Source organism: Delphinapterus leucas, chromosome 19 (genome assembly GCF_059928025.1).
Source record: "Delphinapterus leucas isolate spDelLeu-1000000601 "Yukka" chromosome 19, BTC_Dleu_Yukka2, whole genome shotgun sequence".
NCBI lineage: Eukaryota > Metazoa > Chordata > Mammalia > Artiodactyla > Monodontidae > Delphinapterus > Delphinapterus leucas.
In genome coordinates, this window is record NC_143147.1 from 48697119 (window position 1) to 48710984 (window position 13866).

At 58.6% G+C, this 13866-nt stretch overlaps 1 protein-coding gene across 1 annotated transcript in view; it reads right to left on the reverse strand.

Annotated features, from left to right (window-relative positions):
• SRCIN1 (SRC kinase signaling inhibitor 1) overlaps positions 1 to 13866 on the reverse strand; it is a 67040-nt gene that overhangs the window by 32283 nt on the left and 20891 nt on the right. The window contains exons 2-4 of the mRNA XM_089901177.1: positions 11065 to 11369; positions 7838 to 7936; positions 1344 to 1367 (exon numbers count right to left, since the gene is read on the reverse strand). Of these exons, the coding sequence (XP_089757303.1) occupies positions 1344 to 1367; positions 7838 to 7936; positions 11065 to 11369 (428 nt within the window). The remainder of the gene's footprint in view (positions 1 to 1343; positions 1368 to 7837; positions 7937 to 11064; positions 11370 to 13866) is intronic.

Here is a 13866-nt window from a genome sequence, read left to right on the forward strand (position 1 = left end):
GGATGCTAATAGCTAATGAGGTAAGGCTCACCATGAGCCAGGCACTGTGCTTAAGACATGCAGTCTCGCGTTTCTTCTACCTTTACAACAACTCTATGATGTAGCTGCTGCTCCATTTTATGGAGGAGAAACCAAGGCTCAGAGAATTATGTAACTTGCCCCAGGTCACCCAGCTAGTTAGTGGCAGACTGGAATTCACCACCAGGCAGCCTGGCCCTTGGCCCCGTGCATTGAACCACTATGCTCTACTGCTTCCTCCAAAAAGGCTATATGCCTGATGCCACGACTCTACAATTCCGTGATTCTCTGATTCAAGAACTTTTCTCTGGGAGGATGCATGCAAACAAGATGCTTGGAGCAAGAAGACACTGGGGGGTGGGCTTCCATGGTGGCGCAGTGGTTGAGAGTCCGCCTGCCGATGCAGGGGACATGGGTTCGTGCCCTGGTCTGGGAAGATCCCACATGCCGCGGAGCGGCTGGGCCCATGAGCCATGGCCACTGAGCCTGCGCATCCGGAGCCTGTGCTCCACAACGGGAGAGGCCACAACAGTGAGAGGCCCGCGTACCTCAAAAAAAAAAAAAAAAAGATGACACTGACACTAGGGAAGTCTGGAATGTATACCTCCCACCCCCTGTCATGATGCCCAGGATTTTAGGGACCAGAGACTCCAGGACGCAAGCAGCAGTCTAACTTAGTTCAGTTCTGAGCCTGGTGCCAGAGAAGAGGAGGTCCAGGAGCGTGCTCCCTTGGGGGTCAGCAGGATGCCCTTGGAGGGGACAGACATCTCTCCAGCTGTGGATGGTCCAAACTCTCCAGAGGAGCCAGGAAGACACCATCCCTGAGCCCAGCCCTCCACTTGGGCAATGGGTTTGGGGGTGTAAGTCTGTGAGTCTCTTGCCTGGCACTGACCAGCTCCCCACAGTGGAAAGTAAGAAAGGGATGAGGGGCCCATTATAGTCACAGGGCCTCCCTGGAAGATGAAGTCTGAGTTCAGAGAACAAGGCCCTCAATAAGATCACGGGGTCCACTTCCGTCCTCTGGAGCCAGCAGTCCCTCCAGGCTGGGGAAAATGCCTCTCTCATTCCCAAATGCTCTTCACGTCCTGGGGAAGCCTGAGCATCCCCAGCCCAGATCCCCAGCACGGGTGGCACAAACTCCCACACTGGATCCACAAGCCCCTGGCAGGCGAACCCAGGCTCTCTCAAAGCAGCAGACCCAGCCTGCAGTCCCACACCCACCACCCACACCAGACGGTCCAACTTTGTGCAAAGCATGTGCAGGGAGGGGCAGGGGCGGGAGAGCACATGCGGTTGTCACGGACGCAGAAGCACCACACACTGACCTTGAAACTCCAGTAGTTTGGCTGCTGATGGAAATAAGAGAAGAGATGGTTATGCGGGGGCGCTGGGAGGACAGAGTAGGGCCAGGGGCAGGTTAGAGACCCTTGGCGCTCAGGACTCAGCCCTGGGACATGGGCCCTCCACCCTCCCAGGAACAGGAAGGACGCCATGCCTGGTACATCCCATTCTTTACGGAGGCGGAGGCCCGGGATGGCCCTGAGCAGGCTCCAGGCCTGCTGCTGGGGGAGGGGAGAGCCATCATTCCAGACATTTATAAGCCACATAACCTAGTCACAGTAACTGTCCTCGGAGAGTTACAGGCAGGAAAAGACGCAGATGACCATGATACAGGGAACACGTGAGACACTGGCAGAGCTGAATTGGAGCTGCAGGGTCAGAGAAATGGCATCTGGTTGTGGCTGGCCAGGGAAAACTTCCCGGAAGAGGTGGCATTTTTGGTGAGTCTTTAAAAAATGAGCAGCCGGAGGTTGGGAGGAAGAGCCTGCTGAGCAGAGGGCCTGGGGAGGCATGTGCAGGGTGTGTTGAGGGAACAGTTCAGTTTGGCTGGGGTGCAGGGCCTGGGAAAGTAGCAGGTTAGGCTGCGAAGAAGGGCCTGGGGCCAGAGGAGCGCCCTTAAATGCCAAGCGAAAGAATTGAGACTTAACTGGCTGGACAAGCAGAAAGTATTTGTGTGAAGCTGAGTGGGATGGGACTGGACCCCAGGAGGGCTGATGGGGCAGGGAGTGGAAGAGGGAGGCAGGGGGCCAAGCCCAGGGCAGGGAGGCCTGTGTAACATGATGGACCTGGGTTATAGGGAAAGTGGACAGATGCCCATCACCCCACAGCACTGGGCAATGGATGGGGAGCCATGGACAGCAAGGGAGTGTCGGCAATGTTCTGTGGTTGAACAGATGAGAGGGGAGGGCTCCTTGCTCCCCTAGAATGGGGGCCTCAGGTTCCTCCTCATTCACAATAAGCTACAGTCACCCTGCGTTCCCTGGAGACCAGAAGGCCCCTCCAGATGGCTAAGGACAAGGGAGGAGTGGCCCGGAGGCCGGATTGGTTCTTGGCAAAGCTGAGGGCACCCTGCTGACCGGTGCCAGCCTCCGCAGGAAGACAGAGGCAGCAGATGGCCTGGCCCTGGGGTGCCTGGCACCAACAGACGAGATTCCCTAGGCCTCAGAGCCACTGGCAGAGGGGACTGACACCAAGGGCCCCTGATGGGGGGAGGACACCATGGCGGGGTGTCCTGTACCGTCTGAATACTTTAGTGGCGGAAAGGAGGTGGACAGGGGCCCTGCTGGGCTGGAGGCTTCGGATCTTTAGGGTGGGGGTGATGCCAGGCTAGGGCTAGGATGAAGAGGTTTACTCACCAGGACCATCCCCTCTGGGCCACAGTCCCCACCTCTCCCCCCAGCATTTGCTCCAAGAGAGGCAGAGGAAGGGGACAGCAAAATCTGGGTGTCAGGGGATGCCCACAGGTGCTGAGGGGAGGGGAGGTGGGGGACTGGAGTATCAGGCTGTAGCCACAGCTGCCTGTGGCCTTGGGGAGGGGAGGGAGAGCAGAGCGAGTGGACGTGTGATGGCAGGGGGGGGTGGGGGCAGGGTAGGCAGAGCCAGGCAGAGGGCAGGGGAAGGTTTATGACGAGAGTCATGTCTGCAGCCCCAGTGGTGACGGACGGCTCTGCAGAGAAGGCCACCGTCCCTCATCCACCACCACCATCACACCGTGTACACACAGGCCACCCACAGCGCCCACACGGAGAGCTGCGTACAGACGCGCAGACATCCTCCAGTAATGACATCGCCACAAACACACCCAGAGCAACAAAGACACGCCCACAAAGGGACACAAACACTTGGAGAAAAGCCCTCCATGGTCAGAAACAACCCCAGAAACAGAAACTCAGAGACAGAGCTATTCATACGTGGACCAACCCCATTCATACAAAACATGCACCCCCGGCCCTGTTCACACACACTCCCACAAGCAGAATCACAGAGGGCCCCCTGGCCCCTAGGGAGTCACAGAAACAGACAGAGACATGATGGATACCCATTCACACATATGTACACACATACACGCACACCAGCTGCAGAGACACACACAAAGAGAAAGTCTCGCCCCTCCTTCCCCCCACTAGCCAGGTCACGGTGCCTCTGGCCGCCTCGGTCACTGTGCCATGCCTGTGATGTCCCAGACATCATGCGGCAGGTAGGTGAACTCCTGATTCAAAAGAAGCAGAAGATCCGCCCCCCCGCCCCAAATGTCAACACGTCAGACTCAGTATGTGCACACAGCTGGGGCCCACCTCATGTCTCTGGGAGGGGGACAGGGATGGGGCCTGGTTACAGCCACGCTAGCCATGCCCTCAACCTGGGCCTGCCTCAGGCAACGCTGGGCACATCCATGGGGCGGCCAGACCTGGAAAGGAGGGCTCAGTAGCTGGGGCCAGGGGAGAGGACTGGGTGGCATCAGTGCCACAGAACAGGCCAGCCAGGCCCCACCAGCGGGTAAAGGTGGAAGAGATGCTGTTTTTGTGCTTGGTGGACTTGGAGTGAGGCTGAGATCAGAGTCCTGGGGCTTCGGGCGCTGGCTGATCGAGTACACAGAATCCTGCCCCTCCGTCACCTCGGAAAGTGGGAAGGATGATCCCCCTTCACGCTGGCCCCACCAGCAGTGAGGCACAGAGTCTCCTGGCAACTCAGTGTCCTTGGAGGGCAAAAACCATAGTAGGGAGAGGTCCTTGGGGATGCCGTCTATCTCCCGTCTCTGTCTCTTTCCAGGGTGTTAAACCCATGGGACAGCCTTGGGTGCCTAAGAGCGGAGGGCTCCTCTGTTTGCTAAGGTAGGACTCTCCTCCTCCAATCTCCAGCACCCTTTACTCCTCACCCTCTTCCTGGTTGTCTGTTCCTCCCGTCCTGCCCCACACAGTGCCTGGTATAGAGTAGGCTCTCAACAAGTATTTGGCCATGAATGAGTGTCAAGAAAACAGGACCAGCCACAGGTGGAAGGGGGTATCTCTGCATACTCTTGTCTGGTACCATTTTCCATCTCCTGGCACCCAGTACAGCTCAGCCTTCCATGTCTTTTCCCTGGGAATTTCCCAGCACCAGAAACCCCCAGCAGGAGGGCAGAGGGCAGGAAGGGCCCAAGAGAGGTCTGGCTCGCCAACCCAAGTGAAAACCTCCAGTATTAGGGCAAAGCTGTCTCCCTCCCCCATTCTCAGAGAGGGGTGTCTCACCTTCCCAGAAGACAGTGAGACAGTGAAAAAAAGAAAGGGCTGAGTAGGAGAGGCCCTTCCAGGTAATCACTTGTAGGGAAGAGTCTTACAGGAGCTGGGGCAAAATGAGAGGTGTTCTAGGAGGATAAGATGGAAGCCAACCCATCCACTCTGTAGGGACCAGGCTTTCAGAAATGCGAGAAGGGGAGCTTCCTGGAGACCCAAGGAAGCAGCGCCAGGGGGTCCTCAAACTCCCTGCTGAGAAGAGGAAACAGCTTCTTCCCTCTGGGGGCTAAGGAGTTAACTCCCTCCCTCCTCCACCCTAGGCGCCCTTGGTGGGGTTCTTCCCTCCCCCCTGCAGCTGGTCCTTTCTCCCCCACGCAGTGCGCTGGGAGGGCGGGGCCGTGTCCCCTGGGAGCCTTAGCCCAGCCAGCTGAGGTCTCTCCCCTCCCCTGGGGAGACGTCCTCTGTAGGTTAGGTGAGTGCGTGACCCCTCCCTGACCTCGAGCCCCGAAGACGATGCATCCTTCGGAGAGGGAGGACAACCTATGGGTCGCACCCTCGCTCTAGTCCCCTGGCTCTCCGTGCACCGGCGCACACACCCACCTTTCAACTCTTGTGAACACGCGTCCACGTAAACATTCGCCTCCCGCCTCCCTTGCCCCCGCCAGGCTGGGGCTCCTTAATGCCCCCCGAGGGCGCCAGCCTCCCACCGCGACGCACGTGCACTACTCCGGCCCTCTCCCCTGTGTGCCCGTCGACATGGTCACCTCCTACCCCTTCCCAATGCAGTGTGTGTGTGTTGGGGAGGGGGGTTGCGGCGGGGCAAGGGCGCACCCCGGAAAGGTCATGACTTTCTGAGGCTGGGGGAGGGGACGCCAGCCACATTTCAGGGTGGGGGCCGGTCCCCTGCGGAAGGCTGAGAACGAGATGGGGGAGGGGAGGGGGCGTTTCTCAGGGATCCGGAACCGCAACGGCCTGCGAGCCCCCCACCCCCAGACCGCCCCTCGGAGTCGTGGGAAGGGCCCCCATCTCCGTGCCCCCGCCCCGCGGAACCCGAGGCGACTACCCCGGACCCCGCAGCCGCTCCCCCTTACCTGCGGCCACAGGTGTATACGCGGGGTTCTCAGCCCCAGGTCGCGCGTCGGGCGGGGGAGGGAGGGCAGCCCCCTACTCCCACCCGTCCGGGCTCTCCCCTCCCCCGGCCGCCTCCGCAGCCCCAGCCGCCGGTGCCCTTTGCTGCAATGAGAGAGGCGCCGCCGCCGCCGCCGAGAGGGCCCGGGCCCCGGTCGCCCCGGTAACCGCGACTCCACCTGGCGCGGCACGGCGCGCCGCCGTGCACATCCTCTCTCTGGCCCCCTCCCTGGCGCGGCCCCGCCGGCGCAGCCCCGCCAAGGAACGGCGGTGGCTGGTGGCTGCGTCGCCGCGGTCACCCGATACGCCGGCCCGCCGCCCGGGACTCGGGTTGCAGCAGGAGGGAGGGAGGTTAGACAGCCTAGTGGAAGCGGGGGAAGGGCTGTGGCTTGGAGTCTGGCCTCCGGTCCCCTCTCAGGGTCTTCTTAAGGCCCCAACCCCCAACGATCTGGCCTAGGGTGTGTGTGGGCGGTGGGGAAGGAGAGTGGCCTGCCTCCCGACCAGCCACTCTCTGAGCTTACAGTCTCTCCCTACCGGAGTCTCGGCTGTGCACCGTTTCCGTTCTAGCTCTCCCGTGACTCAATTCCCAGCCAAGTCTGGGAGGCCTAGGATGCCTAAATTTCCTCCGTGGCCTCTGATCCTGCTCTGCTGTGTGACTCTGGCATTTGCTGAACGTCTCTGGTCCTGCACTTTACAAAAAGGAGCCTCGTACCCAGCCATGGGGAATGGGAAGTGTGATAAGCGCTAAGTATAAAGTGATGACAAGATCCTGGGCACAGCCACTTTTCTCTGTACTTCAAAGCCCTGGGGTGAAGGTCCCTTCAAGCTCTCGACTCTTTCCTCCATCAGAGTAGATTCCAGATGTGGACAGGCCTGGGACCCCATAACCTGGGACATCAGAGCTCACCAAGTCCAGCCTCACTTCCCTCCATCACCCCAACTCGAGACGCTCCATCTGCTCTATCCAGGGAGCGCCTGCGTCCTCTACCTCATCACCATCCCTGTCCTAGCCCCACTTTGACCTCCACCGCACATGTGGCCGCTCAAGGTGAAGCCATCCCACTTGCCATCTAGCCTTGGGCGCAGACACATCTCTGTTCCCTAAGTTCGGTCAGTACAGGGCCAAGAGCCGGGAAAGGAAGTGGGCTGGGTGCCCTGTGAGTGATGCCAAGCATGCCAATCTCTTGCTAGACTTGAGTTACACACAGCTAAAAGTACCGTGCTCTGGAGCCTTGTTTTTTCCTAGGCTGTCACATTTTTCCTTCTCCTAATTCTTCTTGAAAAAGTCAAGGCTTGCTGCCCCTCTCCAGGGGGAGCAGGGTACGCAAGGAAGAGAAGATGGCGCCCATGCGACCCATTGGATTCTCTGCCACTACACCTCCTCTGCCACCCTCAAGTCACGGCCCCCTCAGGGCTGCCCCTGACCTGCTGTAACTCTGACTCCCTGGCCCCTCCTCCCCTCTGGGCCTTCAGATGACTGTTTTTCTCCCACAGCAATGTCCAGGCCTGAGCTGGGAGCCTGAGCCCTTAGGATCCTGTCCCAGGGTGCCCCTGTCCATCTTCCCATCAGGGAAACTGAGGCATATGAAGAATCAGGAAATCAGTTCAGAACAAATGGCTAGAGACCAAGGTCCTCTTCACATTTTGAAACTAAGCAGTGGACATAGCAAGAAGTGTGGGAGAGAGATATCATGAAGAACTTCCTGCTGGTGAGACATCAGGGGAAGGTTGGGTCTGCTCAGAGATGGAGGATAGGGTGGGGATAGAGGAACGAGATGATCCACAGTGGGGGTGGGAATTGGATACAGGGCACAAGAGATTCCTGAAAACCAGTGGGGTGAGGGGAGAGGTACCCCTGTTTAAGGAGAGAAGGATTTTTTTTAAAAAAGGTTTTTTAACCTGACTATTCCCCCTCAAAAAAATTCCCTCCCCAAAGCCAAACTTTGGGGAGGTGGCGGTAGGAATTAGACTATCACGGGGAGAGTACGGGGCATAGGAGTCTCCTGAAAATGCGGGCTCCTACGTAAGAGAAAGGGATGCAAAATTAAAATCCTGGATATCCCCCCTCCAAAAACTATCCTCCCCAAAGCCCAAGTCTGCCATGGGTTTGGGGGGTGGGGTGGAGGCGGGTGACTCACCTGGGCCGGCTGGCCAGCCCCGGAGGGGGCGGAGTCGCCATGGAGGTGGGAGCAGAGGGAGCTGAGGAGGCACACGGGGTCCACGGTCCAGCCGCCGACCTGTGTGTGCGAAGCGGGGGACACCCCATTAGGGGGAGCGGGCAGGAGCCGCTGGGGGACTGTGACGGGGTGGGGAGGGCATTCCTGGGGCAAGTCTGGCACAGAGCTCACCCCGCAGGGGGGCCCTGCGGCACTGGCTAGTCCCTGACGAGGCTGGGTCTCTATGCGGGGGCCCTGGGCCTGTTGCCGGGTCTTTCTCTCCAGTCAGCCTGGGGGCTCTTTGAGCCCAGGGCAAGGCCTTCCCCAGCGGATACTGCTGAAGTCCTTGTCTTCAATTCTTGACTGCCTCTCCGGACACTCTGCAAGGGGGCTGTCCCTCGCCTGTCCCTTCTTCCAGCTCTTCACTGCCCCCTCGTTGAAGCTGTGGGGAACCATTCCGCAGGGGGCCTCAGCCCAGTGTGCCTCTGTCCTGACAGCACCGCTTTCCTCCCCGCCATCTCGCGGAGGTGACTTTCTTCTCCCACACCACACCTAAGGCTTGAAACCCATCCCCTCCTGATTTCTCCGGGACCTCAGCATCCTCAGAGTCATCCGTCTCTCATTAGGTCACCCCGCTAACGTACTGAGCCAGTGCTAGGCTTAGGCACCGAGCGTTCCATGTAAGTGAAACAGCCGTGGATCCTACACACTTACTCCCCAAGGCAGGGAATGAGTGAGTGAATGAATAAAGGAATGAATTTGTGAGTGAGTGGCCGTGCTTTGACTCACTTACTGAGCACCTACTCTGTGCCAGTGAATGTGCCAGACACACAGAAGGCCCTCAAACACGCCCACGTGCTCTCTTACACGCCTGCTGCCCCTTGAGGCCGCCACGCCGGCTGTCTTCATATTTTTCTGGCCAAACCTCCCCAGACAGATCTGCAGCCCAGGGGTCCTGTTCCCTCACCACCTCCAACCTCCTCGACCCCTGACACTGGCCGTTACCTCACCACAGCACGAGAAAGGAGCTCTTGATACCCTCCAGACCCACAGATCCTGGCCGGTCCCAATGGCTGTTTCTCTCTCCCATCCCTCCAGACTTCAGAAGTGCAGGGGGCCCTCCTGCTGGGCCTTTGTCCTCTTCCTCAGGGATGCAGGACATTTCTGGTTCTCCCTCCCCATCTGTCATGGGCCCTCTCCCTTCTGAGACTCCATTCTGCCTTGGTGACCAGGCTTACCCTGGGTCCCACTTCCATTTCTGCCCACATCGTGCTCAACCTCCCTTCTGAAGCTGTGGTCCCTTCAGAGTCTTGAGTTGTATATTCAGTGCTTAACAGACTTCTGCGGGAAACCCCTACCCCCTCCTCAAACTCATCTCCCCTATTCCTGTCCCCCACTCCCCCAAACGTTTCCCTCCCATCCCTCTTATTTCCCCCCAAGGCACCAACATGCCCCTGTCACCCAGGTTTTTCTATCTTTGCCTCCTGGATCCAGGCAGCAAACAAGCCTTGTTCATCTTCCCTCCAGCCCCACTCCCACCCCATCCCTTTCCCTTCATCCTCCCTGACACACTCTCTTCCTCCTCTCCTTTCCCTGCCTCCAGCCACTCCCTCTTGTCCCCTCCTATTCACCATCCAAAAACAGCCACGGCCCCCCTAGTCACCACCATCTGGCCCCCACACCTCTCACTGCCTCCCACCCCGAGCCCTCTGCGTCAGCCATTTGGACCTCTATGCCAGTCCTCAAACCAGCACAGACCTATGCTCACCTCCCTACCTCCTAAAACAGCGTTCTCCTCCTCTATGACTATTCAGACCCTTTTCATCCTTCTAAGCCTAGTTTAGGTACCTCCTCCTCCAGGAAGCCTTCCCTGACCAGGCTGGTCCACCTGATCTCCTCTACTCCAAACCCTCTTCCAACTGACTGTGCCCCTTATACTTAAGTTTAACCATCCTTTCACCCCATCTAGATCACAAAGGTCCCTGTCCCCTCCCCCTAAGCCAGAGCACACAGAAGGAATCCACTGAGAGGGACCCCTGAAGGGGAGGGCCAGATCTCCTTCTGCAACTCTCCCTTATTTTAGTTGGAACTCTGCTCCCGGGAGGACTCCGGAGCTGAGAAAAGGTAAAGGCTGGACAGAACTGGAGGTGACATCAGGGGCAGATAATGTACCAGAAATGCACCAATGTGTCCTTGTTCCCTACAATGAGGATGGGGATGGGCACACTCTCCCCCCTCCCCAGCCACACCCAGCAGTACTTGGAAAGGGGGACAGAGCCAGACAGGTGCGAGAGCAGGGATGGATGCCCCAAGGCTTGATTGAAAGGATGCTGATGGGATTAATCACCCTCCCCTAAGCCCTTTCTCCCAGAGTGGACAATGCCTGGGTCTCAACGGCCAACGTGCTGCAGCTGTCAAGGCTCCTACCAAGGTGGGACTGTAAGGAGAAGGCCAATCCCAAGAAAGAATTTTCCTACGAACAAGAAGGGCATACTTGGATGCAGAGATGCATCCAGGAACCCAAGGATTTGGGAGAGCTTTACAAAGGAAGCTTCGTACCCCATAAAGAAGGAGACAGGTCCTGGACCAGAGGCAGGAGCCCTGACTCCCATCTAAGCCCTACTGATGACAGGAGAGAAACCAAGGCACAGAGAGAGAAGTCCTCTAGCTCAAAGTCACACAGCGAGTCTTGGGGGGAAGGAACGGGGTGGGGGATGGGGGAGGAGGTAAAAGACCCCAGAAATTCTGGGCTCTGTTCTTGCAGGGCTGGGGCACAGGAGACCCAGCCTTCTGAAGCTCCCAAGGCCTGACTTTCCCTTAGGGGCCATACCACAGAGGTGCCGACCCCAAGGTCTCAACTCCACCGCTGGATGGACCCTCAGACTCAAACACTCAGTGCACGACGAGGCTGTCCCTCTCCTTCCCCACCACGCTCTTGTCTCTCCGAGACAGCCTTCCTCTGCTCAGTCCAACAGCCTGATTAGAGGCTGGGCTCTCTCTGTCCAGTCCCATGCTCCAAATTCCAGGGCTGCAGGCAGAGGTCTGGGTGCTGAGCCCCCACCCCCTTCCTCCCCAGGCTCCAGAAAAGGCCAACCACGGCAACGGGGCATCCACTTTCCCCCTCTGCCTCAGACGCCTCTCGGAATCAGGATGAGCCTGGGGACACGGGAGCACAAGTCACACCCCCTCCCCAGCCCGGCCCCACTCACCTGCTCCCGCATCCTGTCTTGCTGACTCCGCAGGGCTAGGGCGTGCTGGGGGTACTTGCTCTTCAGGTGGTCCATGAAGGCATCGCGCTTGCGGTCAGCATCGGCCTTCTGGAGCCCGCTGAGCGCCTCCAGGCTCTGGGCCGCGATCACCGTGTGCCGCCGCTCGGACGTGTGCACCAGCCCCACGTTGGAGAAGCGCCGGCCCCCGCTGCCCCCGCCTCCGCCCCCGCCCCCCAGGGTCCGGTACTCCCGAGGGTACTCGGCATCGTCTGCAGAGAGCATGGGGGGGCTGCTCCGCTCCGGATCTGCAAGGGGGGAGAGGGGGGACGGCAGGGTCACCGTGTGCCCGGCCTGGGACTGCCCATCTCCCACTGGGACCACTGCGAGGAGGGGTTGGCCTAAGGGGGGGTGGCGGCACGAGGCACCTGGGGAGAGGCAGGGGCTGCCTGCCCCCCACTAGGAACAGAAGAGGCAGAAGGGGTGGCTCCAAGGAGGGTGGTGAGCAAGGGCAGTGTCCAGCTTCCTGCCCTCTGCCGGTGGTTTGGAGGATAATGACTGTGGCTGAGGTGCTGTCCTTTGAGGCCAAGGAGGGCTTGGAAGCAGGGGTCCTGGACACCCCTCTAGCCACACATCCCCTTCCTCCTTCCTTATGCTGGGCTGAACAGGGGAGGGAAGGGAAGTTTCCTTTTAGACGCTTCCTAAAAGCTGTGGAAAGGAGCCTGCACTGTCTTTCTTTCAAGAACATCTAAGGAGTGGGGCAGGGGCTAGCTTCCTCCCTCAGACTAGCATGTCCAGGACACACTTGTCTTTAGGCTGGGGGTTGGCTTAGAAAAGGGTCAGGACTAGGAAACAGGGGGGAAATGAGGCCAAAGATCAGGGCCTGGGACATGGGAGCCCCTTTCCCTTCCCTCCCCAGAGACAGACAGACAGACAGACAGACAGACAGGAGAGGCTGGGCACAGAGAGGACAGTGAGAGATGGACTGGGGACAAACTCAAAGAAAGCAGAGAGAACAGCTCAAGCTTTCTCGCCGGGACCCTCCCCTCCCCCCTCCCTTTCTTCAGGCTCCCTTCCCAAAACACACACAAACAAGTTCAAGACCTGTAAGGGACGCACAGGGGACAAAGTACAGTACAGAAGCCAAAAAAGGAGAGGCCGGGGGTTGAGGTCTCCATGCAGAACCCTGAAGCCCATCCCCACATGCCCATCAGCCTTGAGCCCTTGGCCTCCCCAGGCCCAGCTCTGCTGTCTCCTACCCTCCAGCCTCAACGCTGACCTTCCCAAAGCCCAGCAGGGACAGTGGTTCCACAGTGTCACCCACACCAGGGGTGGGAGGCATTGCTGGGGCTTACCTGAGTCATATTCCTGGTCGTAAAACGGATTTGCCGTCCCTCATCTCCAGAAGTCACCCCCCTTGAGAGACAAACTTGGTCTCCCCAGCATACCCCCCGCCTCACAATCCACTAGTCTCAAAGCAGCACCCCGAAGTGTAGCCTAGCTCTGGGGGGAATCAAGCACTGTAGCAGACACAGGCACCCCGATGCAGGGGCTAACTCACAGGGCCGACTGGGGCAAAAGAGGAGGGGCTGAGGATTCTGTGACCCAGCCACGTTCCATCCAGCCCAGCCCCCGGCAGCCCCCTCCCTCCACACATCCAGTGTTCATCAGGCCCACTGCCAGGCCTCAGTCGCCTCCCGTCCACCACAGGAGGAAAGAGGAGTTTCAGCCACGCTCTAGGAAAAGCCACCCCTCGCCCAACACACTCACACACTCCTCCCTGGGCTATGGCAGAGGCACGTAGATCTCGGGGACTGACCCCTCGATGACCCAGCATCGCCCACCAAAGCCAAGGAAAGAATGGCTTCCGTGGACACAGAGCTCCAAAGCTTCCAAGGTCCTGACTGATTGCCGTTACCACAGCCTTCAAACCTCCTGTGTGTGTGTGTGTGTGTGTGTGTGTGTGTGTGTGTGTGTGGCGGGGGGGTAGGGGGCGTATTCCTGTGGCCCCATTTCAGAGAAGGCCAGTGACACACCCAAAGCCACCGTCGGTGGTAGAGGCCAGATTGGACCCCAACATTTATTAGGTTTGCCTCACCCCCTCCCACCACACCTTCCTGGCCAGACGACAATTGTTTATTGATGGAAAAATGGTACCACCTCCTTGTTTGCCTGCTGTCTCCTCACCCTGGCGCTGAGTCTGGGGTCCTTCCCTCCTCCCTCCCGCAGGCAACTGTCCCTCTCACTACAGTCACAACCCTCTGTTGTGCTCCCCGAAGTGAGGTCCAGATACCCAAGAGATGACTGGGGGAGGAATATCGTTTCACAGCTTAATAGTTATACCTTTATTTTCAAGGATTAAAAAGAAAAAAACAAGAAGGCCCAACCACTGATTTCATGGGTACTGTTCCTTGGGATGGTAGTGAGATAAGGTTTCCTTTAAAGTACATTTATTAAGTTCAAAGTGAGTTAACATATTGAGTTAAGACGGTGAGAAGGTTCCCTGGTAGGGAGGAAATTCCTGAAGCTGGCCCCCGACTGAGGCTGGGAACCCTGGGGCCATCTCGGTGGGGACCCAGTCCTTGCCCTTGAGGAGCTGGTGGTTACCCACGGTGGCCAGTGAATATGGCCAAAAGGGAGTGACCTGATCATCATCTGGAAGAAGAAAAGCTGGAATAGGGGTTGCTCTGGGCACAGGAGAAATAGCCCCAACCGGAGTCAGGGGGGCTGCCTCCCATGACCCCTAAACTCTCTCTTCCACTCACCCTCACCACCTGCTGGAGGTCTGCAACCTCATGGGGCACA